At 41.8% G+C, this 26,726-nt stretch overlaps 1 protein-coding gene across 3 annotated transcripts in view; it reads right to left on the bottom strand.

Moving 5' to 3' along the window:
* Positions 1-26,726, bottom strand: part of bcar1 (BCAR1 scaffold protein, Cas family member) — a 143,578-nt gene that overhangs the window by 77,178 nt on the left and 39,674 nt on the right. Inside the window, exon 2 of one of the 3 annotated variants that reach the window (XM_034177288.1) lies at positions 19,666-19,713. The exons of 1 other annotated variant lie outside the window; for it this stretch is intronic. In XM_034177288.1, coding sequence (XP_034033179.1) covers positions 19,666-19,713 — 48 coding nt within the window. Of the gene's footprint in view, positions 1-5,909; positions 6,219-19,665; positions 19,714-26,726 lie in introns of those variants that run through there. One more of the 3 variants, XM_034177289.1, reaches the window with a different exon arrangement.

Raw genomic sequence — 26,726 nt, 5'->3', positions numbered from 1 at the left:
ATGATAACGCTGCTGATCCTGTTAATTAACGCTCTCCGTCTCTGTTAATCTCAGATTTTGATACTGGAGTAAAATTTGTTCTCTTAAGAGGCATGTTTTAATACCTTGTGCCTCGATAAATCAACGTGTACAAACTCCTCGTTTGTGAAGACTTTTACTGTAAAAACCTTTTTAAAATGTTACGGTGTGCTCCTCAGTCTTCACTTTTTCCTTCTATTTTGTCAAACTGCCCTCGTCCACGTTTTTAATTTTCCTTTAAGAGTAAAAAACTAACAAAATAAATCTCTTTGCTAAATCAGTTTTTTATTCCGTGCCTGAGCATCTGCTCGTCTTCTCCTGTTTTCCTCTCTCCCTCTTCTTGTCCTCCAGCCATTAAAACCTTCATTTCGCTCCACTTTCCTCTGAGTCAGCAGAAACGACAACCACGACTCGCCTTCTCTCCTTTCCTTCTTTTCTTTCTTTCCTCTCACAGCCATAAATCTTCCTAATTCTCCCTCTAAGTCCAGTCTGGATTATGTCGGAATTCTGCAACGCAACAACGCGCACACACACACACACACACACACACACACACACACACACACACACACACACACACACACACACACACACACACACACACACACACACAAACCCTGGTAAAGCTGCTCATTCTGCTCAGTGCAACAACGCAAACGCCACCCAGGGCCAAACATCAACACAGGCCTCACGTTGTCACCTTTAATCGCACCACCATCCAGCCTCATTTACTGGACCAGCCCCAAAATCGAACACTTACGTAAGCTTTAAGACGCTGCCATGGACTGAGACAGTGGAAAATCTCCATGTCGAGGGGTCAGCGTTCCCACCAGCCCTTCACGGTGCACCATGGCCCCTACAGAGGAATCTCCTCCAGACATTATGACATCATAAAGGAGTCAGTCATGTCCAAATTTTTTAAATGAAAGTTTTCAGTTTTTACCACACACACATACAACCCCAATGACAATGAAGCTGGGATGTTGTGTAAAATGTAAATTCTCTTCAACCTATATTCAATTGAACACACCACAAAGACAAGATTTTTAATGTTCAAACTGATAAACTTTGTTTTTGTGCAAATATTTGCTCATTTTGAAAGGGATGCCTGCAACATGTTTCAAAAAAGCTGGGACAGGGGCAACAAAAGACTGGGAAAGTTGATGAAAGCTCAAAGAACACCTGTTTGGAACATTCCACAGGTGAACAGGTTCATTGGAAACAGGTGAGTGTCATGACTGGGTATAAAATAAGCATCCCAAAAAGTCTCAGCCGTTCACAAGCAAAGATGGGATGAGGATCACCACTTTGTGAACAACTGTGTGAAAAAATAGTCCAACAGTTTAAGAACAATGTTTCTCAACGTTCAATTGCAAGGAATTTAGGGATTCCATCATCTACAGTCCACAATATAATCAGAAGATTCAGAGAATCTGGAGAACTTTCTACACGTAAGCGGCAAGGCTGAACATGCCCGTGACCTTTGATCCCTCAGGCGGCACTGCATTAAAAACCGACAACATTGTGTAAAGGATCTTACCGCGTGGGCTCAGGAACACTTCAGAAAACTATTGTCAGTTAACACAGTTCGTCGCTACATCTACAAGTGCAAGTTAAAACTCTACCATGCAAAGCGAAAGCCAAACATCAACAGCATCCAGAAATGCCACGCCTTCTCTGGGCTCGAGCTCATTTGAAATGGACAGACGCAAAGTGGAAAAGTGTTCTGTGGTCTGATGAGTCCACATTTCAAATTGTTTTTGGAAATCATGGATGTCGTGTCCTCTGGACAAAAGAGGAAAAAGACCATCCAGACTGTTACCAGCACAAAGTTCAAAAGCCAGCATCTGTGATGGTATGGGGGTGTGTTAGTGCCCATGTCATGGACAACTTACACATCTGTGATGGCACCATCAATGCTGAAAGGTACATCCAGGTTTTGGAGCAACACATGCTGCCATCCAAGCAACGTCTTTTTCAGGGACGTCCCTGCTTATTTTAGCAAGACAATGCTAAGCCACATTCTGCACGTGTTACAACAGCATGGCTTCATAGTAAAAGAGTGCGGGTACTAGACTGGCCTGCCTGCAGTCCAGACCTGTCACCCATTGAAAATGTGTGGCGCATTATGAAGTGCAAAATATGACAACGGTTTCCCATAGACTTTCCATTGGGGCTTGGGGTTGATGAGGTTTGACGTTGCCCTTGAGAAGTGCCTCAAAGCGACTGATGCTGTGATTTGGCACTACACAAATAAACTGAAATGACTTTACGAAAGGCAAACAGGAAATCTGTGAAGTCAACAACCCTGAATGATTATAAATGCCACTCAGTCGTCATGTTGTACAAAATTCATATAAACGTGGAGATAAAATGATTGAAGTGCAAAATTCCCTAGTACTTGTGATTAAAATAAAACAACAACAAAGAAAAGCAGACACAACAGACACACGACGTCAGAGCATACACTGCATCCAGAAAATATTCACAGCGCTTTGCTTTTTCCACATTTTGTTGTTACACGCTCATTCCAAAATGGATGAAATTAATTTTTCCCCCTCAATCTTCTACACACAACACCCCATAATGACAACATGAAAAAAGGTTTTGATTTTGTTTTGCAAATTTATTAACCCTCTGGGGTCCAGGGTATAATTGGCCATTTTTGACAACTTTTGGTTTTACCTTCATAATTTACCTTAAAAAACTGTTTACTTTGCCTTGTTTGGTATGATTTTTTTTCAGTATAACCTCACCTGTGTGATCTTAGTTTTTCTTTCATTCTGACATACTGTATTAACACAATGAACCTAAATTCACACAAAAACATAAAATTGGAACAGAGAAAAGTTTTTTTTTTTTTTTACTGTGAAAACAACAAACATTTTTAACAAACCATTTTTATAACTTAGAAATGCAAATATGAATTGCAAGCTTCAAAAACATATGTACAAATGTAGCAAACACACAAAGCTATATACAATTATTTATATTAAAATGCAGAAATTCTTCAGGTGTTTTTTGCACAACTAGTTACAAAACAATAAGATGCCACACCAATTATTTGTGCCACTCAAAAAACAATTCCTGTCCAACACAAGACAGAGTGAACACAGTCCTGACCCATAAGAGGAGTATCACTCCTCCTGTTGTCCACCTGGAGGAAGTGTTGGCATTTTAGTTTGTCTTTGGTTGCGTTTTGGCTAACTCACCTCAACAACAACCCCACATGGGGTTGGTGATTTTGACTGGCATCAGTCATGCTTTTTTTTTCCACCAATGATAAAGAGGAAGTCATATTTTTCCACCTGCAACTGCTGCACCATTGGAGAGCCATCAAGGAATTAGAAGTCCCATTTACTGCATGTTTGTGCAAAAATTCGCACCAAAAATGCCCACAACATTCAGGAAAAAACATGGCAAAAATTATTAATGATGATTCAAGTTTTACTGAGCCTATCAACAAATTTTAAAACTGGTATATAGTTTGAATTCTGCACTTTCAACACACATTCAAACATAGACTCAGTCTGGTGGATTCGATGGCTTAATTTGGTCATGTGACTTTTATACTGACACGCCAGATGACTCCAGAGGGTTAAAATAAAATACTAAGAAATCACGTGTACGTAAGTATTCACAGACTTTGCTCAATACTTTGTTGATGCACCTTTGACAGCAATTAGAGCCTCAAGTCTTCTTGAATATGATGCCACAAGCTTGGTGCACTTATCTTTGGACAATTTGGTCCATTCCTCTTTGCAGCACCTCTCAAGCTCCATCAGGTTGGATGGGGAGCGTCGGTGCACAGACATTTTCGGAGCGTCGGTGCACAGACATTTTCAGATCTCTCCAGAGATATTCAATCAGTTTCAGGTCTGGGCTCTGGCTGGGCCACTCAAGGACATTCACAGAGTTGTCCCGAAGTCACTCCTTTGATATCTTGACTGTGTGCTTAGGGTCATTGTCCTGCTGAAAGATGAACCCTTGCCCCAGTCTGAGGTCAAGAGCACTCTGGAGCAGGTTTTCATCCAGGATGTCTCTGTACATTGCTGCATTTATCTTTCCCTCAATCCTGACTAGAAAAACATCTGAAAAACATCAACACAGCATGATGCTGCCACCACCATGCTTCACTGTAGGGATGGTGCCTGGTTTCCTCCAAACATGACACCAAAGAGTTCAATCTTTGTCTCATCAAACCAGGGAATTTTGATTCTCCTGGTCTGAGATTCCTTCAGGTACCTTTTGTAAAACTCCAGGTGGGCTGACATGTGTCTTTTATTAAGGGGTGGCTTCTATCTGGATACTCTACCATACAGGCCTGATTGGTGGATTGCTGCAGAGATGGTTGTCCTTCTGGAAGGTTCTCCTCTCTCCACAGAGGAATGATGGAGTTCTGACAGAGTAACCATCAGGTTCTTGGTCACCTACCTGAATAAGGCCCTTCTCCCCACGATCCCTCAGTTTAGATGGGCGGCCAGCTCTAGGAAGAGTCCTGGTGGATCTGAACTTCTTCCATTTACAGATGATGGAGGCCACTGTGCTCATTGGGACATTTAAACCAGCAGAAATGTTTCTGTACCTTTCCAAAGATTTGTCTCAGAGGTCTACAGACAATTCCTTTGAATTGTTGCTTGGTTTGTGCTCTGACTGTCAACTGTGGGACATTAAATGTAGACAGGTGCCTTTACAAATCATGTCCAATCAACTGGATTTAACCCAGGTGGACTCCAATTAAGCTGTAGAAATATCTCAAGATGATCAGTGAAAACAGCAGGCACCTGAGCTCAATTTGAGAAAGACTGTTAATACCTATGTACATGTGATTTCTTATTTTTTTCTTTGTAATAAATTTCCAAAAAAACTGAAGAAAAACTTTTTCACATCATCATTATGGGGTACTGTGTGTAGAATTAAGGATAAAACAATTAATTTTATCCATTTTGGAATAAGGCTGTAACATAAAAGGTGGAAAAAGTGAAGAGCTGTGAATACTCGAGGTCGGTGCCACATCACTTCCGGGTAAGTGGCGAATCCGAAGGTGAGAATTCGTATTTCTGCACACGTTATTGGCCGTTCGGTGAAAACACGTTTGGGCTGTATGTTGTTCTACTGAAATCAGCTGGTTTGGTTTTGTCTCTAACTTGCTGATAGCTATCATTGCCTGCAACGAGATATACACACCAAGATGACCTGAAATGAACCACTGTACATTACATTGACTTTATTGACAAGTCTGACCCTGTTGATAAGTGGCCAAATTACATGTATTTGTCCTGAGTTTTCCCCAACTAAAAACAGGAAAGAAGAGTTTCAAAGTAAAATGTTGGTAAACAAAATTTGAGGATTTTCAAAGTAAAACTCTGTTAATGAAAGTAGAAAGTATAACACTGATTAGTAAAAGTGGAAAGTTTCAAAATAAAATGCTGGTTAAACAGTGGATTTTCAAAGTAAAATGCTAGCTGACTAAAGCAGAACCTTTTAAACAATGCAACACAAGTTAAAAGATAACAAAAAGTCCATCTGTGGCCTGTAGATGAAATCTCATCAACATGGAAAGTTACAAAGTGTCTTGGAGCTCGACCTGTGTGTACTTTGTGTACACTTCCAAACTTTGGCCTCACACTCACACACTCCCTGCGGAGAGCCAACAAAAGGTCGGAATCCAGAGAGAAAATGTTAACTCCATTTCTCTCTCCTCCCCCTTCACATTCTCTCCCTTTTCTTTTGGCAGTGAGCTGTTCCTCCCTCACCACCAGCTCTGGCACAGCTGGTGTAATGCCGGCACACACACACACACACACACACACACACACACACACACACACACACACACACACACACACACACACACACACTGAGAAGGCCGTGATTGTCTTCACACTCACCAGATAGTTCATTGTGCCGCTGCAGTGAGGCGCTCCGGTAACTCCAGGGCAGGGCCAGTCCTCAGCCCCGAACACTCATCTGACAACCAGATCCCAAAACCAATACCCCCCAAAAAAGTCCTTCGAGCCACGACCTCCTCCCTCGTCTTGTCCTCCTCCCTTGTCTCGTCCTTCTGTCTTTTCAAACCTCGTTTTCAGACATCCAGACAATCTGGACACATTCTGTCTCTCTGTGATGTCACACTGCAAGAATGAGACTTCTACCTCGCTCGTCCCTCTCTCCCTCCCTCCTTCTCTCTCTCTCTCTCCCTCAGGAAAAGGAGGAGGAGAGTGTAACCCAACACGTCACTTCCTCTTGGATCCTGATAGTCCTCCAATCCAGACTGGTCATTGACCCGAGGAGTCCTGCTGACACACATAATCCCCCCCCCCCTCTCCCCCCTCCCTCGCTGACTGTGAGAATGTACCAAAGTGAGGGAATGTCGCTGTGTGAAAACACAAACGTGTGCAGTGTTCAACTGCACAATACACAGCAGTGCACAAACATAAAAACAGCAGTGATTTTCACCAAAATCTTCACCCAGTCCCTGACACAGTCTGCTGTCCCGTCATACCTGAAGACCCCCACCATAGTGCCCCTACCCAAGAAACCCCCATAACCAGCCTCAGTGACGACCGGCCTGGTGCACTCACACCGGTGGTGATGAAGTATCTCTTCATGTCATTCCTAACCCCCACTTCAGACCCAAACCAATTCACTTACAAAGCCAACAGGTCAACAGAGGACACCGTGACCTCTGCCCCCGACACCACGCTGACCCACCTGGATCAACAGGGCAACTACACCCGTCTTCTCTTCGTGGATTATAGTTCAGCATTCAACACTATCCTCCCCCCACTGCCTCGTGAGGAACTTGCTGAACTTCGGTCTACCTCATTCCACATATCTTTGGATTAAGGACTTTCTGTCAGATGGCTCACAGAAACTCAGGCTCGGCCCCCACATATCCACAGCTCTCACACTCAGCACCGGGTCCTCCCAAGGCTGCGTGCTGAGCCCACTGCTCTTCATCCTCTGACTGCACCCCGTCCACACCAGCAACACCTTCATTAAAGGACCTTTTCCACGACACAAAGTAGCACTACTCAGCTCAACACTACTCGTTTTTTTGCTTTTCCATTAGGTTTAGTACCTGGTACCTGGTGCTTTCTTTGGTATTTGCTCAGGAGCGGTTCCAAGCGAGCCGAGCCAATAATAAAATGTGACATCACAGGCTGTCGGCCACTGATTGGTCAGAGAATGTCGTAACTGGATGATTCATGAGCACGCTGACTAAGACAAGAATCAAACCCGCCATTTTTAAATACTCAGAGGTTTTACAGCAACCGTCCTTTTCTTTCATTTCACGGCAAGTTTTTTTTTTTTTTTACTCGCACAAAACCCCACAGTGGTCCGTGGATGAGTTGCGGACGTTTTTGTGTTTGGTGGTGGAGGAGAAAATACAGAGAGGTGGAATGGCCGGAGTAGGTCAGACCGTAAGGGCTGGAAACGGTTCAACTGCAGGAATGCTGTTTATGGACACCGACCGGCGAGAAACGGGAGGCAGGATGACCACAACTCGGCCATGGCTTTGTTGGAAGTGACAGATGGCAAGTGTTTTTGTGACGTCTGTAGTCTGCTTGAAAGCACCGTTTCACGTTACTTAACCCATTGGTGGGAAGCACACATTAACAAATGAAGATTTTGAATCTAAACTTGTGTTAAAGTAACATCAGTGTCACATGTACTGTATGTGGACACAGTGAGCTAGCTGATTGCTAACTCGCGAGCTAGCTAACTCTGTGCTCCACATTAAGGTATTAACTTCTGACAGAAAAACACCTAAAGTCAGTAAGACAACAAATGTGTACATTTGACTCATTTAGTGCCGTTACTGTGATTTTTTTTTTTTTGACATGTCACCCACTTTGTGTTTTTGTTGAAGAATCCAGCTCCATAAGAGAGGAGGGTTCGAACACCAGCTTCAACATCTGTATCAACGTAAGAATGTTTCACATCACGTAGTTTTTAGCTCCAAAATGTATTTACCAAACACAACCACAGTTCTAATGAAGTTGGGACGTTGTGTAAAATGTAAATAAAAACAGAATACAATGATTTTCAAATCCTCTTCAACCTATATTCAATTGAATACACCACAAAGACAAGATATTTAATGTTCAAACTGATAAACTTTATTGTTTTTGTGCAAATATTTGTTCATTTTGAAATGGATGCCTGTAATACGTTTCAAAAAAGCTGGGACAGTGGTATGTTTACCACTGTGTTACATCACCTTTCCTTCTAACAACACTCAATAAGCATTTGGGAACTGAGGACACTAATTGTTGAAGCTTTGTAGGTGGAATTCTTTCCCATTCTTGCTTGATGTATGACTTCAGTTATTCAACAGTCCGGGGTCTCTGTTGTTGTATTTTGTGCTTCATAATGCGCCACACATTTTCAGTGGGCGACAGGTCTGAACTGCAGGCAGGCCAGTCTAGTACCCGCACTCTTTTACTACAAAGCCACGCTGTTGTAACACGTGCAGAATGTGTCTTGGCATTGCCTTGCTGAAATAAGCAGGAACGTCCCTGAAAAAGACGTTGCTTGGATGGCAGCATGTGTTGCTCCAAAACCTGGATGTACCTTTCAGCATTGATGGTGCCATCACAGATGTGTAAGTTGTGTTCAATTTGTGTTCAAAAACAATTTGAAATGTGGACTCATCAGACCACAGCACACTTTTCTACTTTGCATCTGTCCATTTCAAATGAGCTCAGGCTCAGAGAAGGCGGCGGTGTTTCTGGATGTTGTTGATGTATGACTTTCACTTTGCATGGTAGAGTTTTAACTTGCACTTGTAGATGTAGTGACGAACTATGTTAACTGACAATGGTTTTCTGACGTGTTCCTGAGCCCACACGGTAAGATCCTTTACACAATGATGTTGGTTTTTAATGCAGTGCCACCTGAGGGATCGAAGGTCACGGGCATTCAATGTTGGTTTTCGGCCTTGGTGCTTAATGACACTTATTACTGTATTTTTATGTAAATTCAAAACTTATGTAGGATTTTCTTCGGTAGTGGAACTCATCTCCGGTAACCATGTCTTGTTGAAAGGAGCTCCACCATGCAACTGTGCATGCACACCTCACCCATCGAGTTGAGCTCAGCCACTGCAGAAAACCCACATCTTTACACAAAAATACAGTAATGTGTTTTTTTCAATTTAAAAAATTAAAGACTTGCATGTCTTTAAAGCACACTGTCTGTAAAGCAGAATATTACCGTTAGATGGCGGGAAGCTCATCTCTATGGGCAGATGTGCGTGCGCAGTTGTGCGATAGAGAGGTAGATAAACTCGACAGGGGGGAGGTGTTAAAGTCTGGGGTAGAGCAAACTTTGCGCGGTGGCGATCCTCTCGACAGGACAGCAGCTCTGAACACAAGCTCACCTGTTTTACAGACGGATCATTAATCAGGGGAAAGCCAGACCTGGAGTGTTAATACAACACCACGACCTGACACAGGAAAAGAGCTTTACACTGGGCAGATACATCACCATCTCGCAGGCTGAGGTGTCTGCTCTCATTCAGTGTGTCAAGCTCCTGATTAACCTCAATTTTAAGGGTAAAAGAGTTTTTATTTACTGAGATAGTCAGGTGTGTGTGTGTATAAGAGCCATTAAAGGGCCACTCTACTCACCAGCTCGGGTGTGTGAGTGTGTCCAGGCCCACAACACACCGGGAGACACTAATGATGTCATTGTAGTGTGGGTACCTGGTAATGAGAGAGCGAACCGGTGTCGCCGACCGAACGGTCCCCCCTAAAAATTCAAACTGCCTGCAGTCATCATCTATCTCAGCGACAGATATCTGAAGCTTTTGTACAACAATCATTTACACATACTCTCTTCATTGGCTTCCTGTTAATTCTAGAATAGAATTTAAAATTCTTCTTCTTACTTATAAGGTTTTGAATAATCAGGTCCCATCTTATCTTAGGGACCTCATAGTACCATATCACCCCAATAGAGTGCTTCGCTCTCAGACTGCAGGCTTACTTGTAGTTCCTAGGGTTTGTAAGAGTAGAATGGGAGGCAGAGCCTTCAGCTTTCAGGCTCCTCTCCTGTGGAACCAGCTCCCAATTTGGATCAGGGAGACAGACACCCTCTCTACTTTTAAGATTAGGCTTAAAACTTTCCTTTTTGCTAAAGCTTATAGTTGGGGCTGGATCAGGTGACCCTAAACCATCCCTTAGTTATGCTGCTATAGACTTAGACTGCTGGGGGGTTCCCATGATGCACTGAGTGTTTCTTTCTCTTTTTGCTCTGTATGCACCACTCTGCATTTAATCATTAGTGATTGATCTCTGCTCCCCTCCACAGCATGTCTTTTTCCTGGTTCTCTCCCTCAGCCCCAACCAGTCCCAGCAGAAGACTGCCCCTCCCTGAGCCTGGTTCTGCTGGAGGTTTCTTCCTGTTAAAAGGGAGTTTTTCCTTCCCACTGTCGCCAAGTGCTTGCTCACAGGGGGTCGTTTTGACAGTTGGGGTTTTTCTGTAATTATTGTATGGCTTTGCCTTGCAATATGAAGCGCCTTGGGGCGACTGTTTGTTGTGATTTGGCGCTATATAAATAAAATTGGTCTGATTTGAATTGATTTAATCCTAACCACAATCCCTAACCCTAATCCTAAATTCTAACCCCAATCTCTAACCCTAAATTCTAACCCCTAATCCTAATCCCTAACCCTGTTTAACCCTCTTTTCATGGGAGATTAAAGTCAGTTTTAATCAGACCCTTGCATGATACAAGTTTTGTTCCTGGCTGTGTTCCGTACCCAGTTCGTGGCCTAGACAGAATCATGCACTCTAATAAATTCTAGTTATTGCTGCCTGAATCACAGCTACAGTACAGCTGCTGTTCTCTGCTCCTGCTGCTTTCTCTGCAGAACAGCAGAGACATTATGTTTGACAATGACCAGCAAATCACGCACGCACACGCGTGTGCACGCTGGAGAACAGTGGCCTCTATCACACTGACCTACAAACAAGTGGCCACGTGGGTCGGCGTGAATCTGAACCCGGTCTTGTCAGTTTGTCCGGGTTCAGGTGGACTCGCTCCAGTCTGTGCTGGTCTTTTATTCGAGACTCTGCAGCGCCGACTACAGTCACGCGTTCACGCCAGAGCAGCTCCGTTGGGCTGTTAGTAAAAAAAGTAGAAAAGGGGGTGTTCACAATAATACTAGCATCTGCTGTTGATGTAACAAACTCAAAACTATTATGTTCAAACTGCTTTTTTAGCAATCCTGTGAATCACTAAACTAGTATTTAGTTGTATAACCACAGTTTTTCATGATTTCTTCACATCTGCGAGGCATTAATTTTGTTGGTTTGGAACCAAGATTTTGCTGGTTTACTAGTGTGCTTGGGGTCATTGTCTTGTTGAAACACCCATTTCAAGGGCATGTCCTCTTCAGCATAAGGCAACATGACCTCTTCAAGTATTTTGACATATCCAAACTGATCCATGATACCTGGTATGCGATATATAGGCCCTACACCATAGTAGGAGAAACATGCCCATATCATGATGCTTGCACCACCATGCTTCACTGTCTTCACTGTGAACTGTGGCTTGAATTCAGAGTTTGGGGGTCGTCTCCCAAACTGTCTGCGGCCCTTGGACCCAAAAAGAACAATTTTACTCTCATCAGTCCACAAAATATTCCTCCATTTCTCTTTAGGCCAGTTGATGTGTTCTTTGGCAAATTGTAACCTCTTCTGCACATGTCTTGTATTTAACAGAGGGACTTTGTAGGGGATTCTTGCAAATAAATTAGCTTCACACAGGCGTCTTCTAACTGTCACAGCACTTACAGGTAACTCCAGACTGTCTTTGATCATCCTGGAGAGGTAATTTCTCTGCTACACTTAACTCTGACTTAGAGTCTGAACTTCTTTGCAGCCGTTTTCCTGTGGTGTGCCTTATCTGAGGGACTGACGTTTGGTGTGATCAGCAACGGCTTCGCTTCACACTCCAACCAGATAAGTGGTTAGACAGGAGCTGCACAAGTATGTGATTGAAGGTGGAGGTGCTCCCTCCTAAAAGAACACAGACTGTGGGATTACTGAGTGTGCGAAACTCACACTCATCAATACTGTTTCTGTTCTCTGCCAGCAGTACCAGGTCTGACAGCTGGAGACGGTGGCCACCTGGGGATCCAGGACTTGGCGGCTCCCGTGTTCTTCAGATCCGTTGGCGGTGAAGGCCGTGTGGGATCCGGCTCGGTTCGGGACGGACGTCTCCTATCCTCAAGCCTGCCCACACGTCACGCTACATATAATTGTCTGTGGTACCAAAACTGTTTGTCTGTATTCCGTTGTGCACTACACAACATTAAATTGTTACTGTTTGGCTTATCCATTGTCCGTTCATTTAACGCCCCCTGTTGTGGGTCCGTGTTCCTACACCTTCACAACACCTGCACTCATAAAACAGGGTAGTTGCATATTTGTGTCTCTGTCCTGGTGTGGCACCTGCTGTGACTGTTCAGCCCACAAGGTCCACACACAGTGTCGAGAAGTGGAAATACAGAAGTCTGTGTGGGAAACGCCAACAAAGGTGGACGAGGAGAACAGAGGCAAGACAAGAGTGAAGTCCAAGGAACAGCTAAGACACTGTGCAGCACCATCAAGCTCCCTGGCCTCTGGTACCGGACCCCAGACTGAGGGAAGATGCACGTGTACACACACACACACACACACACACACACACACACACACACACACACACACACACACACACACATCTTTGCACCAACCAGAAGCATCCAGAGCAAAAGTAAAACTGACCTTTAACAAACGCTTAAAGGGACTTTTGCTGCTCTGAAGTGGTACGACAGCATCAACAAACCAGTACACGGGCACCACCCACCTTCAGCTTCACTAACCACCACAGGAGGGCGCAACAGCTACGGAAACACTGACAGTCAGAGCAGGACAGCTTACGTCAAGGTATTTTGTAGAACAACAACAGAACACAACCAGCAAGACAAAAGGATAACTGTCCAAACACACACACACACACACACACACACACACACACACACACACACACACACACACACACACACACACTTGGGCTGTGGTGTGTCCAGACATGAAATTCATTTCCTGCAATTGTGTGTTGAGTCAGTGATTCTACTGTCAGGAATCCAGAGACTGCAGCAAAGAGATCCCAGAGACAAAATGTATGTGTGTGTGTGTGTGTGTGTGAGATGGCAGACAGTTCAGATTCCTCTCAGTGACGATAATGTTTAAGAATTAGCTTACTCTCACAGCAGAAAAAGATGTTAAAGACGGTAAAAGGAAACTAAAAAGTTCTCTTTAGAACAACCAAATTTCTTCACATATTTCCACATTAAAGCTGAAGAGAAAACGGGGAATTCTAATCCAAATACATTTGTTCTGCAAATCTGATTGGTTAATCATGTGAGATTTCAGACCATAAAATATCGCATGGACGGTGGCAAAATATTTCACCGTTTCACATTTGATGTATTACTCCGCACCCTGAGCGCTAGGCAGGTGTCAATAATGGCGCTGTCAGCTGACAGCGAGAGAAACTAGTGGAGCGACGATGATGCCGAAATGGGTGAATTTAATCTATCATACGAAAGTGAAAATGAGGACTCTGATACAGAATTACTCAATACAGCTGACCAGATGGAGAAATCTGTGGGTCTGCTCACAGAATTTCCACTTTGGCATGAAGACGCTGTTGCTACGGTAAATAAGCTTTGACGAGCTGACCACACCCACAACGATTCGGAAAGTGGCCAGGCGGAGAGGCACCTCGTCCAGGTCGAATTACTTACAGAAAAATAAACCTTGCAAACAATGGAATTGGATTCGAATGGGAATAACGCTGTTGTGTCTGATGATTTGCAGACGTTAATGCTGGATTCCGGTCAAAAATATCTGTTTTTTTAAACTCAGTTTGTGACCTTAAAATCCAGCATTAACGTCTGCAAATCATCAGACACAACAGGGTTATTCCCTAATGTAAATGATACGGCAACAAAGGGGAATTTAAATTAGACAGCAACAAGCAAAAATATAATTACATTTATGGACTGGAAACAACAAAATGAACCCGTTTCCATGCAGAGGGTAGGAAAAAACAAACTACTGAAATGTTAGGCTCTCGTGCTACATGCTAAGGTGCTACTGTGTTACTGAAATGACACAAAATAACCAAGCAAAATGTCGACTAAACAGCTGCAGAACCACTCTGCCCCTTTACGCTAAATAGCTGCAAAAATACTCTGCCGCTTTTACATTAAATAGCCGCAAAAATACTCTGCCAATTTTACGTTAAATAGCCGCAAATATACTCAGCTGCTTTTACGCTAAAGAGCTGCAAAAATACTCATCCCCTTTATGCTAAATAGCAGCAAAAATACTCGGCCCCTTTACACTAAATAGTCGCAAAAATACTCGGCCACTTTAAGCTCAATAGCTGCAAAATACTTGGCAGTTTTACGCTAAATACCAGCAAAAATACTCAGCCACTTTACACTAAATAGCTGCAAAAATACTCGGCAGTTTTACGTTAAATACCAGCAAAAATACTCGGCCGCTTTAAGCTCAATAGCCGCAAAAATACTTGGCAGTTTTACGCTAAATACCAGCAAAAATACTCAGCCGTTTAACGCTCAATACCTGCAAAAATACTCGGCCACTTTACGCTCAATAGCTGTAAAAATACTTGGCAGTTTTAAGCTCAATAGCAGCAAAAATGCTCAGCCACTTTACTCTCAATAGCTGCAAAAATATTCGCCAGTTTTACACTCAATAGCTGCAAAAATACTCACCAGTTTTACACTCAATAGCTGCAAAAATACTTGCCAGTTTTACGCTCAATAGCTGCAAAAATACTTACCAGTTTTACGCTCAATAACTGCAAAATTCTTGGCAGTTTTACACTCAACAGCTGCAAAAATACTCAGCAGTTTAATGGTCAATAGCTGTAAAAATACTTGGCAGTTTTACGCTAAATAGCTGCAAAAATGCTTGGCAGTTTTACGCTAAATAGCTGCAAAAATGCTTGGCAGTTTTACACTCAATAGCAGCAAAAATACTTGGCAGTTTTACACTCAATAGCAGCAAAAATACTTGGCCACTTTACTCTCAATAGCAGTAAAAATACTTGGCAGTTTTACACTCAATAGTAGCAAAAATACTCGGCCGCTTCACTCTCAATAGCTGTAAAAATACTCTGCAGTTTTAACGCTCAATAGCTGTAAAAATACTCTGCAGTTTTACACTCAATAGCTGCAAAAATACTCAGCCACTTTACTCTCAATAGCTATAAAAATACTCGGCCATTTTACACTCAATAGCTGCAAAAATACTCAGCAGTTTAACGCTCAACAGCTGCAAAAATACTCGGCCGCTTTACGCTCAACAGCTGTAAAAATACTTGGCAGTTTTACACCCAATAGCAGCAAAAGTACTCAGCCTCTTTACTCTCAATAGCTGCAAAAATACATGGCAGTTTTACACTCAATAGCAGCAAAAATGCTCAGCTGCTTTACTCTCAATAGCTGTAAAAATACTCGGCCACTTTACGCTCAATAGCTATAAAAATACTTGGCAGTTTTACGCTCAATAGCTGCAAAAAATACTTGGAAGTTTTACACTCAATAGCAGCAAAAATACTTGGCCGCTTTACTCTCAACAGCAGCAAAAATACTTGGCAGTTTTACACTCAATAGCAGCAAAAATACTTGGCAGCTCAGAGAAATTAGGACTCCGATTGATCAGACTTGGTGTCATAAGAACAATAATCACGTCAGCCTCCATCACGACTGCTGAAAAAGTAATATTACAAATGACACTTAATTTTAACTAATTATTTGCTTTTCTTTGTGATACTTTTTCATTCTTTATATATTAGTGAGGTTACTGGCATTATAGTTTTTGCAATAACTGATACTTAGTCCAAAGTAGATATCTGACATTTTCCATCTCGCTCGTCCACAACATCTTATTTATGTTTGCTCCTGTAAAGACGACAACAAAACTGGACGAGGTCACTGCGAGCATCCGGACTGTTCACCAACTGAACGCACGCTTCAGCTGTCTTGAACGCAGTATAAACGGCCTCTACGGTGCACGCCACGTGATGTGATTTGCTGGCACGTCAGCGGTCCTTTGTCTGTGCGTTGATATTCTTTTCATTGTGTAATTTGAAGGAGAATTTCAAAGTTGGCATTAATTTTGAGGGCAAACAATCTGCTGGTCATTTTTCCCCGCTTTTGCAAACCGTCTTCAGTGAGGTTGAGGTCAGATTTCAGAGTGAGATTAGAGAGCTGAAAAAGTTAAGAATGAGGGGTCGTCCGTCCACGCACGCACAGTGACACAGAGACAAATGGCCCCACTGTGCCTGTGATGTCACTGCTCGGCTGAGGTCAGAGGTCAGGCACAGAAAAATGATGCAACTGCGTGAGAGAGGCCTCTCTCTGTCACAGAGCGCGCATGCTGCACGCAAAAGCAGCTGCACACAGAACGCTTCAAACATCAAATAAAACCACAGAAGAAGAAGGTTTTGTTTATCTCCTCCTGGACATTAGCGGGTTTTGTTGTAAATCTCTGAGTTTGGATCCACACAGCACAAGTTCGTGCAACTCACGCCATAACGACAGGCATTCAGCGCAGCCGGAGCCATTATCATAAAACTGAACAACACCCGGTCAGTGTGGCACAGCGAAGACAAACTGGACGTCCGTGTCGCACTAGAACCACCTTAAACCTGCACCGTCTTCACCAAACCACTGAACGAGTCCCACAAACACAGGATAAACTCAGTCAGTACATCTGTGACCTGCTAACTGTCCGCTGTCCAGTCAGAGCTCTCAGGAGATCTGGTGAAGCCGGACCAAGACCCAAACTGGCTGAATGACGAAACGATGTCTAATCTGTGTCCAGAGGAACTACGTTTCAAAACTAATTTATGAGGCTGTCAGAAGACAGTAAAAAATGAGGTGGGCAACTGAGGCGGGTCACATGACGGTAAACTGAGCCACCATGCAAAATGAAGAACCAGTTTTTACTGCTATGATGCAGCATGTCTGCACCATCCAGCGGTGAAGCATTATTGGTAATCAAACGATGCAGAGGCTCACTGATGCACTGAAACAGTCTTCCCAATTCTCAGAGTCAATTTTGCTCCACGACAACAGATGCTGAGACCCTGATCCATCTGTTCATCTCTTCTAGATTGGACTACTGCAATATTCTATTTTCTGGTTTACCACAGTCCAGCATTAGGGCTCTCCAATTGGTTCAAAATGCTGCAGCCAGACTTTTGACACAAAGCAGAAAGTTCGACCACATTACACCCATTTTGGCATCTCTTCACTGGCTTCCTGTCCCAGTGAGATCAGATTTTAAGGTTCTGCTACTAACCTAAAAAATTATTCATGGACTGGCAACTCCCTACCTAGCTGACCTAATTAAACCTTACGTACCGGCCCAGCCTTTACGTTCTCAGGGTGCAGAACTACTTTGTGTCCCTAAGGTGAATAAGAAGTCTGCAGGTCACAGAGTTTTCTCTTATCGTGCCCCTGTTCTGTGGAAGATTCTGTGGAGACTTTTAAGTCCAGACTTAAGACGCACTTATTTTCCCTTTCATATGGCAGCATACTGGTACAGTTTTGTTTTATGCTTTTTACTCTTTTAATTCATTTATTAGTAACTGGAGCGGGCCGCGGCCTCAACTTTACCTAAATTCTGGGTCTTTTAGTGAAGATTAGGGCTAGCGGCCGGCGATCACCTTAGTATTTCTTCTGTTTTTCTTGTTGATTAATGTTGGCAAATTATACAGTATTTTTTGTCTTTCTGATGCCTGATACTGTTTACTGTGCATACTGATACTGTCTCTGTGCATCGTTCAACTATCCAGCGCACTTTGCACAAAGAGATGCTGTATGATGCTGTAATGAAGAGAAAGCCTTTTCTACATACACGCCACAAACAGAGTCGCTTGAGGTATGTTAAAGCACATTTGGACAAGCCAGCTTCATTTTGGAATAAGGTGCTATGGACTGATGAAACTAAAATTGAGTTATTTGGACATAACAAGGGGCGGTATGCATGGCTGAAAAAGAACACAGCATTTCAAAAACAGTAAAATTTGGAGGTGGTTCCATCATGCTGTGTGGCTGTGTGGCCAGTGCAGGTACTGGGAATCTTGTTAAAATTGAGGGTCACATGGATTCCAGTCAATATCAGCAGATTCTTGAGAACAATGTTCATGAATCAGTGACAAACTTGAAGTTGCTCCGGGGCTGGATCTTTCAACAAGACAACGCGCTAAACACTGCTCAAAATCTACAAAGGCATTCATGCAGAGGAACAAGTACAACATTCTGGAATGGCCATCTCAGTCCCCAGGCCTGAATATTATTGAAAATCTGTGGTGTGATTTTAAGCGGGCTGTCCATGCTCGGAAACCAACAAACCTGAGATGTTTTGTAAAGAAGAATGGTCCAAAATACCTTCAACCAGAATCCAGACTCTCATTGGAAGCTATAGGAAGCGTTTAGAGGCTGTTATTTCTGCAAAAGAAGGATCTACTAAATACTGATGTATTTTTTTCTGTTGGGGTGCCCAAATTTATGCACCTGTCTAATTTTGTTTAAAGAATTATTGCACACTTTCTGTAAAGCCTATAAACTTCATTTCACTTCTCAAATATCAGTGTGTTTGTCTGCTATTTAACTGAAATTGCTGATCCAAACCACCAATGATTTATAAAGGAAAATCGTGTAAATCATCAGGGATGTCCAAACCTTTACATACGTATGTTACATTTCTCTCTTCCAAATGATCGACTGGGTTTTTTGTTTTGTTGTTTTTTTTTTGTTTTTTTTTTGGGGGGGGGGGGGGGGGTATAAAATAAAAAAAATATATAAAAAAAGAAAAGAAAAAATAAATAAATAAAAAAAGATTACTGAAGGAAGAGGAAGGGGGGGGGGGGGGGGGGGAATTTAAGTGAATTTCCCCATAAAATTGACTCTGGCCAAAAACGGAAAATATTACACTCTGGAACAAATGTCAGCCTGGATGTTTCAAATATGGTTTTTGGTTGGCTGATGAAGGGAAAGCTGCCTAAAAATGTCAGGTTTGCTTTTTTTATTATTTTTTTTTTTTAACACGGAGCTGCTGCTTATCATTTGTCAAGCTGCTAGCACAGCTGATGTTCCATCTTTTAAAATAATGTCTAACAATCTGCTCCTCTATTTCAAAGAGATTCTGTTCAATTTAATTTGGGACAAATTGAAAATCAAGTCGTGCGCGTCAGGTTAGCATCAGTCTGTTGCACAGATTAAAAGTCATTTAAACCATAAAACACTTTTATTTCTCTACAGCTGCAAAAGAAATTATGTTCATTATTGACTCCTTAATTACTCATTTTCATTATAATTAAATGTTTAAAAACATATTTTTGTTGTAGCCAAAATTCCAAAGGAAACTCAAATTTTATGATCTGAAAAATTTTTTTAGAAGAAAAAAATTGTTTTAAACAAATAAACTATTTAATCGTGTTCCGGTCAAATCGATGGATTATTTCTATTCTACACTTAGCGTGAGTATTAGCACAAACCGTGCACGTGTTACTGCTTCACTCCATGCTGCGGGACCTACCTCTGCCTGTGGCGCCCCCTGGAGGCAGTCAAATATTCTACAGAAAACCTGCAGGACAGGAAGGATCACAGAGTCAACAGAAGACAGATGAGCAGAGGGCGGGGCAAACCGAACACGCACACGTGCACGCGGGATCGTATTTTATCGAATCTGCTTTTTGTTTTTGTGTAAATTTTGTCTGAGCTCGAGCTGCAGGAGCACAGCAGTGAGTTTCAGCTCCACATCGTACATCATCTGAAACCTGCACACAGACAAGCAGGTTACTATAGCAACCGGGCCTGGAGGACCACTGTATCAGACTGGACACATCGAGATTTACTGATAACACAAACGCATCACCGACACACACACACACACACACACACACACATACACACACACACACACACACACACAGAGTCCAGGTTGGTGTTTGCAGAAACAGCCGACTGGTCTCTAATGCTGCGCTCTTTAAAGCGCCAAGTTCAGGGTCCAACTTTCCCACAGAGTATAATCAATCAATCAATCAATTTTATTTATATAGCACCAAATCACAACAAACAGTTGCCCCAAGGCGCTTTATATTGTAAGGCAAGGCCATACAATAATTACGTAAAACCCCAACGGTCAAAACGACCCCCTGTGAGCAAGCACTTGGCGACAGTGGGAAGGAAAAACTCCCTTTTAACAGGAAGAAACCTCCAGCAGAACCAGGCTCAGGGAGGGGCATGGCTAGCTGTAGAATTTTCCACGGTGCGGAGCCGAGTCTCCAATTCGCCCAGCCTGGCCTCCAAAGCTACGAATAAGCTACACTTATTACAAGTACCATTACTGCTAAAGGAGGCCGAGGAATAACTAAACATTTCACACTCAGAGCAAAAAAGTGCGGGAGAGACAGGAGAAGCCGCCATGCTAAACCGGCTAAGAGCTAGTAGCTGCGCTAAGCTAGCGGATTCCTAAAAACACACAAAGTGAATAATGTGTAAATAATTTAGAGGTGATTCAGCAGAGGGAGTGCTTTAGTTAAGGCACGTGAAGATTACACTGTGAAACAAATTGTTATATAGTTAACTAGATCAATCTAACTGTGCAGATTAAACAGCTAACAGATACAGAAAAACACTGCTGTGCTCCGGAACAGGAAGTGATACAATACCGCAGTGAGAGCCAGTAGAGGCAAGCAAGAGCCAAAATCCTCTCAGGAGTAGTTAGTGAGTTAACTCACTAACTACTTGTTAGTCCTCATTTATGTAATCTGACTCAAGAATAACAAAGACAAAGAACTGAAGAGTTTTTCTGTTTCTGTCATGGGGACTTAAAGCACTTCAAAACTGCCTTAAGTGGGTTTTTAAACCATATTTTAACAGTTTTCTGACCCGACAGAGTGATAACGTGGTTCAATCTGAATAAACTGGCTGTGAAATAAATAAATTACTGTTTAGAAGATTAAAGAAGATTTTACTTATTACATTCATAAGAACTTATATGAAACTTAACATTTAATTTTAATGTCCCAATTGCATATGTGTAATTCAATCAATCAATCAATTTAATTATATAGCGCCAAATCACAACAAACAGTTGCCCCAAGGCGCTTTATATTGTAAGGCAAGGCCATACAATAATTACGGAAAAAACCCCAACGGTTAAAACGACCCCCCTGTGAGCAAGCACTTGGCGACAGTGGGAAGGAAAAACTCCCTTTTAACAGGAAGAAACCTCCAGCAGAACCAGGCTCAGGGAGGGGCAGTCTTCTGCTGGGACTGGTTGGGGCTGACGGAGAGAACAGGAAAAGACATGCTGTGGAGGGGAGCAGAGATCAATCACTAATGATTAAATGCAGAGTGGTGCATACAGAGCAAAAAGAGAAAGAAACACTCAGTGCATCATGGGAACCCCCCAGCAGTCTAAGTCTATAGCAGCATAACTAAGGGATGGTTCAGGGTCACCTGATCCAGCCCTAACTATAAGCTTTAGCAAAAAGGAAAGTTTTAAGCCTAATCTTAAAAGTAGAGAGGGTATCTGTCTCCCTGATCTGAATTGGGAGCTGGTTCCACAGGAGAGGAGCCTGAAAGCTGAAGGCTCTGCCTCCATTCTACTCTTACAAACCCTAGGAACTACAAGTAAGCCTGCAGTCTGAGAGCGAAGCGCTCTATTGGGGTGATATGGTACTATGAGGTCCCTAAGATAAGATGGGACCTGATTATTCAAAACCTTATAAGTAAGAAGAAGAATTTTAAATTCTATTCTAGAATTAACAGGAAGCCAATGAAGGGAGGCCAATATGGGTGAGATATGCTCTCTCCTTCTAGTCCCCGTCAGTACTCTAGCTGCAGCATTTTGAATTAACTGAAGGCTTTTCAGGGAACTTTTAGGACAACCTGATAATAATGAATTACAATAGTCCAGCCTAGAGGAAATAAATGCATGAATTAGTTTTTCAGCATCACTCTGAGACAAGACCTTTCTAATTTTAGAGATATTGCATAAATGCAAAAAAGCAGTCCTACATATTTGTTTAATATGCGCTTTGAATGACATATCCTGATCAAAAATGACTCCAAGATTTCTCACAGTATTACTAGAGGTCAGGGTAATGCCATCCAGAGTAAGGATCTGGTTAGACACCATGTTTCTAAGATTTGTCGGGGCCAAGTAGATGATCTGCAGATGATCAGTTAGCTGTTTTACAACTACCCTTTCAAGAATTTTTGAGAGAAAAGGAAGGTTGGAGATTGGCCTATAATTAGCTAAGATAGCTGGGTCAAGTGATGGCTTTTTAAGTAATGGTTTAATTACTGCCACCTTAAAAGCCTGTGGTACATAGCCAACTAATAAAGATAGATTGATCATATTTAAGATCGAAGCATTAAATAATGGTAGGGCTTCCTTGAGCAGCCTGGTAGGAATGGGGTCTAACAGACATGTTGATGGTTTGGATGAAGTAACTAATGAAATAACTCAGACAGAACAATCTGAGAGAAAGAGTCTAACCAAATACCGGCATCACTGAAAGCAGCCAAAGATAACGATACGTCTTTGGGATGGTATGAGTAATTTTTTCTCTAATAGTTAAAATTTTATTAGCAAAGAAAGTCATGAAGTCATTACTAGTTAAAGTTAAAGGAATACTCGGCTCAATAGAGCTCTGACTCTTTGTCAGCCTGGCTACAGTGCTGAAAAGAAACCTGGGGTTGTTCTTATTTCTTCAATTAGTGATGAGTAGTAAGATGTCCTAGCTTTACGGAGGGCTTTTTTATAGAGCAACAGACTCTTTTTCCAGGCTAAGTGAAGATCTTCTAAATTAGTGAGACGCCATTTCCTCTCCAACTTACAGGTTATCTGCTTTAAGCTGCAAGTTTGTGAGTTATACCATGGAGTCAGGCACATCTGATTTAAAGCTCTCTTTTTCAGAGGAGCTACAGTATCCAAAGTTGTCTTCAATGAGGATGTAAAACTATTGACGAGATAATCTATCTCACTCACAGAGTTTAGGTAGCTACTCTGCACTGTGTTGGTATATGGCATTAGAGAACATAAAGAAGGAATCATATCCTTAAACCTAGTTACAGCGCTTTCTGAAAGACTTCTAGTGTAATGAAACTTATTCCCCACTGCTGGGTAGTCCATCAGAGTAAATGTAAATGTTATTAAGAAATGATCAGACAGAAGGGAGTTTTCAGGGAATACTGTTAAGTCTTCAATTTCCATACCATAAGTCAGAACAAGATCTAAGATATGATTAAAGTGGGGGGTGGACTCATTTACATTTTGAGCAAAGCCAATTGAGTCTACTAATAGATTAAATGCAGTGTTGAGGCTGTCATTCTCAGCATCTGTGTGGATGTTAAAATCGCCCACTATAATTATCTTATCTGAGCTAAGCACCAAGTCAGACAAAAGTTCTGAAAATTCACAGAGAAACTCACAGTAACGACCAGGAGGACGATAGATAACAACAAATAAAACTGGTTTTTGGGACTTCCAATTTGGATGGACAAGACTAAGCTTTCAAATGAATTAAAGCTCTGTCTGGGTTTTTGATTAATTAATAAGCTGGAATGGAAGATTGCTGCTAATCCTTCACAATTCACACAACATCAACACTGAGGTTTTTGTCTGTGATATTTAAAGGAAAGAATTTGGGCACTTCTGAACATGTATAACAAGATACAACTTGAAATGAGCTTGTATGTCAGTTTCTTTCATTTCCAAAGCCTAGGCCTGCTGACTATCAAAGCCTAGAATAGAATAGAATAGAAAGCCTTTATTGTCATTATACACAGCAAACACAGTCTGCATAGTACAACGAGATTAGGCCTGCTGACTATCAAAGCCTGAGCATGGTAGTAGCCTTACTGGCACCAATGGCTGTGTATTGCAGGAAAAAAATGACCTTGGGCTGTGACCTTCAATTTGAAGAGATTTGACTCAAATCATTTTTTTGACTGACCCTAAATTATTCCACCAAACTGAGTCCAAAGGACTGAAAACAACACAGCAGTATTTACTATCACTGAACGCATGTGTAACAACTGACAGATTAACTGTCGATAAAAATAATGAAGCTATAAATAAATCATCACTTCCATTATGAAGGCAAAAAGGAGTAAGACAGAAAAAGAAATATCGGCCCTCAAAGTCCTCCGGAGGCAGCGCTGTCTTTTTATAGGCCATCAGAACTGGAGTAGGCTAATTAGCATCCAGGCGCCACACACGCCAGAAACACGCTCCGACGGTTAGCTGCCTTCTGGAACGCCAGCAGATAAGAACACAAGAGAAACACTGCTGTCAATCGTCGCTGCCGCAGCTGCAACCGTCATCCAGGTGATCAGTTCAATCAGATCAATCAGTCAACCCGCCACAGTGTTTATTTTTACCCGCTGCACACTGACTGACGCGGCCAGACATCCATCACTCATTCTCAAAAAAAGTATCCTGCTTTCTCTGAGGTCAGAGGTCAAAGGTAAACACATAGAAAATTCTGAAAGAAAAAAAAAATCTGAAAACTGAAGATTTCTTCAAATTATTTGTTGTGACTCAACATTGGCTGGAAACAGGAACTCAGCTCTCAGATAGAGGAGTTTCTCCTAAAATAATTCACTTGGGTGAAGAAGAAGTCAGCAGGTCACAAAGTCTTTGTCCTGAAATCTCTTCTTTTGGTTGGTAAAAGTGGTTGGTTGGTAAAATTCCCACCAATGGGTGGGAATTTTATTTGGGTGAATGTTTCCAGATGATTCATTTATTGGAGTGGAGGGGTCAAAGGTCAAGACTATCAGGAATATATTTTTAAAACCACATTTTTTCGTGTGTATTGTCCCTCTAAAACCTTTCACTTTTTGTTCCAATATCGACATTACTTTGAAATCTCTGAACTTCATCAATAAATTGATAGTAGATACAGTTTAAGTCCAGTTTACCAATATATTTATCTATTTTTCCTCAAAATGTTTTTTTAAATTCACTCAGTGACACAAATAACCTCTCGTACTGATGACATCACACCTCAGAGTTAATTAGCATCGAACGAAGAGGAGTTTGACGTCGGTGAAACTTTGATCACTGATCCACTGCAGACTCACTTCAAACTCTTATTTCCTCACATTAAAATGATTTTTTTTTCCCAACACCAGTCAAAAAGCTTCTTCACATCTACAAATGAAGCTGCAGGTTCAGTGTCTGCTAAAAATACTTAAACCTCCAAAGGCTAAAAATATAACCACTGTCCTCAATTAAAAAATAAATAAATAGATTTTAGTAGAAAGAAAAAGATACTGATCCACAAAGCAGTTTGGACCACGCGACGCCTCGTTTTCTGCGCAATGGAAACTAAAAATGGAAAAATCGTCTGGATTTTCTGGAGTATAAGTTGTGGCTTTTTTTTTTTTTACTGGTTTCAGTGTCCTGTGGCTGATACTCTGGTATGACTTACATACCGAAATAGAATTCATGCATTTGATAACAACTATTTAAACGGGAGTCAACACACTAAACAAAAGAAACTCCAATAATAAAAGTACAAATAATATATAGGCCATTACAACTTTACTTATCTTCTTTTTCATTTTTCCTTTGGCTGCTCCCGTTGCTATAAAGTGGTGCAAATTATTGGTTGTGCTAATACGATTAATAAATGGAATAGTTTTGACTGTGTTGAATGTTTGCTCTCCAAAGTAAAGGTCAAAGTCCATTGGATTCTATGGCATGTGACATATGTTACCCTGTAACATGATAACTCAGCATGACAGATGGTGCAAACTATTCCATTTATTAATCCTACTAGCACAACCAATAACTTGCAACACTTTTTACCAAAATTGGAGCAACTTTAACTTCTGACCCCTGTACAAACTGAAATTGACCTTTGTCGCCATTCTTGCTGTTTTTACCCCATAACTCCATAAAAATCAGTCACAGATAGTCCAAACTATACCTTTTTGGAATCTTTGTGATCAGACAAATAATGTGGTATAGTTTTCAATGTCATTGGAGCATTTGTAAATTTTGACCTCTGTGTAATTCTTCAATTGAAAATTTAGGGGGCTAACAAGCTTTGACAAAAAAGTAATGTCTAAGGAGTATGTGTGCCAATTTTCGTGCTTGTTTCCAGAAATGAACGATTGTTACAGTTATCTGCTCCACTATTCTTCCTTACTAATCTCTTGTAGTGTGCCTTGATAGAGACAGCAGCTTCAACTCAGAACATGGTTTTTCAACAAGCTTTTCTTTCTACAATCATCACCTCTTCATCATTTCCTCTTTTACCGACTTCGTGCTGTAAAGTTGTGGACTTTTCTGATCATTTTTAATCAGTGTGCACTGTTAAAAACTGTTATAATATGATGGCAGACGAAGGACTGAAAGCAGAAAAGAGTCAAATCACAGCCTTTTCTGTCTGATTTAACAGTTGCACGTCAGGCTGCAGGTCCAAGTCTGAACAAAGTTTGAAAAAATAAACAGTCGAGCTTTTAATCACAGAAATGACTCCGGTACCACTTTCCTCAAATCTACAAGTGTCAGAGCTGAACTTTAATTTGTACCTCTGTTACTGTGCACATCCAGACTGCTCAGGGTTTTTAATG

This window comes from Thalassophryne amazonica, chromosome 8 (assembly GCF_902500255.1).
Source record: "Thalassophryne amazonica chromosome 8, fThaAma1.1, whole genome shotgun sequence".
NCBI classification, from domain to species: Eukaryota; Metazoa; Chordata; class Actinopteri; order Batrachoidiformes; family Batrachoididae; genus Thalassophryne; species Thalassophryne amazonica.
The sequence above is the reverse complement of the archived record's forward strand: the minus strand, read 5'-3'. Positions and strand labels throughout refer to the sequence as shown.